Here is a 3,736-nt window from a genome sequence, read left to right as displayed (position 1 = left end):
GCTCCCATCTGTTGGCCCTGGTTCTTCACCTCTTCCTTTTGTACTATACTGTATCCCTATAGCATTCTGTACTACACACTATCCCTCACATTCAGGTATGTGAGCTAATAAATTGCTTTTTCTTGCATGAGCAGTTAATGGGTTGGGTGTTGTCACCTTTAATATCTGTGTTTCTCACACTCCTTTGGAGTCTGTGGCACTGCTGTACTGCCCCCGGCCTCCTCAGCTTTCCCCAGGTAATGTGCATTTGGAGCTGCTCTCATGTGTGCTGGTGGGCAGTTGATCTTTTGTTAACACCACAAAGGCCTTCTTGGACAGAGTTTTTATGGATAAGAGTAGAAACTGGAACACTCTTTTATCTACTGCATGGAGAAACAATGGTGCCTGTAATGAATATGTTCTTTATTCTGGAAAACAGTGGAGTCCAAATTTACCAAAGTGTGAACACTGGAAGACAAAAGCTTGCAGATATACGAAACAGAAAAGTAGGCACTTTGCTTCATGAATACATCAAGCAATTTTAAAAATCAAAGATAAACTAAACTTATCAGTAGGAGTTCTCCAGGGAACAAAGAAGTCTTCTTAAAAGAAGCCTTTAAAAAAGGAAAGCAACTTTTTCGCAACGGGTTTGCCGCCAGAACACAGGTGTCGTGAAAACCACCACTCAACCTAAACCAAAATGGGAAAGGAAAAGACTCACATCAACATCGTTGTCATTGGACACGTAGATTCGGGCAAGTCTACCACTACTGGTCATCTGATCTACAAATGTGGCGGGTTCGACAAAAGAACTATTGAAAAATTTGAGAAGGAGGCTGCTGAGATGGGAAAGGGCTCCTTCAAGTATGCCTGGGTCTTGGATAAACTGAAAGCTGAACGTGAACGTGGTATCACCATTGATATCTCCCTGTGGAAATTCGAGACCAGCAAGTATTACGTGACCATCATTGATGCCCCAGGACACAGAGACTTTATCAAAAACATGATTACAGGCACATCTCAGGCTGACTGTGCTGTCCTGATTGTTGCTGCTGGTGTTGGTGAATTTGAAGCCGGTATCTCCAAGAATGGGCAGACCCGTGAGCATGCCCTTCTGGCTTACACACTGGGTGTAAAACAACTAATTGTTGGTGTTAACAAGATGGATTCCACTGAGCCACCCTACAGCCAGAAGAGATACGAGGAAATCGTTAAGGAAGTCAGCACCTACATTAAGAAAATTGGCTACAACCCCGACACAGTAGCATTTGTGCCAATTTCTGGTTGGAACGGTGACAACATGCTGGAGCCAAGTGCTAACATGCCTTGGTTCAAGGGATGGAAAGTAACCCGTAAAGATGGGAATGCCAGTGGAACCACACTGCTTGAAGCTCTGGATTGCATCCTGCCACCAACTCGTCCAACTGACAAGCCCTTGCGTCTGCCTCTCCAGGACGTCTACAAAATTGGTGGTATTGGTACTGTCCCTGTGGGCCGAGTCGAGACTGGTGTTCTTAAACCTGGGATGGTGGTCACCTTTGCTCCAGTCAATGTTACAACTGAAGTAAAGTCTGTTGAAATGCACCATGAAGCTTTGAGTGAGGCTCTTCCTGGGGACAATGTGGGCTTCAATGTCAAGAACGTATCTGTCAAAGATGTTCGTCGTGGCAATGTGGCTGGTGACAGCAAAAATGACCCACCAATGGAAGCAGCTGGCTTCACGGCTCAGGTGATTATCCTGAACCATCCAGGCCAAATCAGTGCTGGATATGCACCTGTGCTGGATTGTCACACGGCTCACATTGCTTGCAAGTTTGCTGAGCTGAAGGAGAAAATAGATCATCGATCTGGAAAAAAGCTGGAAGATGGTCCCAAGTTCTTGAAATCTGGTGATGCTGCCATTGTTGATATGGTTCCTGGCAAGCCTATGTGTGTTGAGAGCTTCTCTGACTATCCTCCTCTGGGCCGTTTTGCTGTTCGTGACATGAGACAGACGGTTGCTGTGGGTGTCATCAAAGCAGTGGACAAGAAGGCAGCTGGAGCTGGCAAGGTCACCAAGTCTGCCCAGAAAGCTCAGAAGGCTAAATGAATATTATCCCCAATACCTGCCACCCCAGTCTTAATCAGTGGTGGAAGAACGGTCTCAGAACTGTTTGTGTCAATTGGCCATTTAAGTTTAATAGTAAAAGACTGGTTAATGATAACAATGCATCGTAAAACCTTCAGAAGGAAAGGAGAATGTTTTGTGGACCATGTTTTTTTTTGTGTGTGTGTGGCAGTTTTAAGTTATTAGTTTTTAAAATCAGTACTTTTTAATGGAAACAACTTGACCAAAAATCTGTCACAGAATTTTGAGACCCATTAAAACAAAAGTTTAATGAGAAAAAAAAAATAAAAAAGGAAAGCAAAACATGAAAATGAATGAGAAAACTGCAAGCTAACAATGAATACCTTCTTCTAGGTTTTGAGCACATTTTGATTAACTGTCAAGCTAAGTCCCCCGTGAGTAAGTGGGTATTCATTGTAAGGGTCTATCATATGGGCTTTCCCACTTGTGTAGAAATCATGTCAGTTTGTTTCAGTTTCACAGGACATTAGTCAGAAACATGTGAAAGCCATGTTCTAATCTGGCTGTAGGTTCCCCATAGGACTCTCGTTAAAATCTTTACCATCTCCTTCTGGAGAAAATTGGAGGCACAACAGGATGAATTACCAGGCTAGGCTAAGGCCAAATATTAAGAATCCTAACATTTAACACAGTTTCCCCATTAGGCAGGTTCAGAGTCTGTGGCAAAAGCACAGATCAGTAGCTGAGTCTCAGATAAGACTGGACAGATTCAAGAAATTAACCCTCTGGACCAGAGACTTCCATAGTGTAAAATAAATAAGTGCCCTTGAGAGCTAATATAAAGAGCAGAACCCACTGTTGGGGTTCTGAGAAAGAGAATAAGAATAAGGTGACTGGGGTGCTTAGATGGCTCAGTTAGTAGAGCATGACTCTTGATCTTGGGGTTTTGAGTTTGAGCTCCATGTTGGGTGTAGAGATTACTTAAAAAAATAAAATATTAAAAAAAAAAGAATAAGGTGATTAAAACCAGACTGATCTCTACAGTTTTCCCTAAGCAGAATCTAACATGAACCTGTTTCTTTTGTTTGCCTTTTCTATTCCCTGTGATGTATAGGAATATTGTAGTCAAGATGGAGGTAGTTAGAGGGAATGTGGGGTGAAGTAGAGAGTGGAGAAGGAAACATGGAGGTGAGGGTAAATGGTATCTTTTGAATGCTTTCCAGGAGGGTTCAACATCACTATAAATAATAATACATAGGATGCATTACTTTTTCTTTAGAAATAATTTAAAGACTTACAAAACATTCTGTATCCAAAATATTCACAGGACTCTTCATAAGAATATGAGAAATAAGATACAATTGGTCCTCAAGAGATTGGTGGCATGTTCAAAGTTACTTGAATAACAGCACAGCCTGGACTACAACTCACAGTATCCTGAGTGATCTTTTATAGGAGTCTTTTCATTTTTGTGCCTACTTAATTTTGATATCCCATTCATTTAGAAACATGTGATGTGGCCTTCTGTTTGCTGCCATATATCTGGTCTCCTTTTTAAAGTAAAGAGCAGCACAGAGATAGGAAGTGGAAGTGTCCAGAATGCCAGAATCAAACTAGGCCTCAACAGAGGCAATTGTACAGGTGGTTGAAGAACACACCAGGACTTTAGAAATGGCATTTTATTTGTTT

At 41.9% G+C, this 3,736-nt stretch overlaps 1 protein-coding gene across 1 annotated transcript; it reads left to right on the top strand.

The window, feature by feature from the left end:
• Positions 1-648: 648 nt before the first annotated feature.
• On the top strand, positions 649-2,068 carry LOC118357158 (elongation factor 1-alpha 1-like). The gene has a single exon (XM_035728419.1). The coding sequence runs from the start codon at positions 680-682 to the stop codon at positions 2,066-2,068; it is 1,389 nt and encodes a 462-aa protein (XP_035584312.1). The 5' UTR covers positions 649-679.
• Positions 2,069-3,736: the final 1,668 nt, after the last annotated feature.

Source organism: Zalophus californianus, chromosome 1 (genome assembly GCF_009762305.2).
Source record: "Zalophus californianus isolate mZalCal1 chromosome 1, mZalCal1.pri.v2, whole genome shotgun sequence".
Taxonomy (NCBI): domain Eukaryota; kingdom Metazoa; phylum Chordata; class Mammalia; order Carnivora; family Otariidae; genus Zalophus; species Zalophus californianus.
This window is presented reverse-complemented; position numbering and strand designations above follow the sequence as displayed.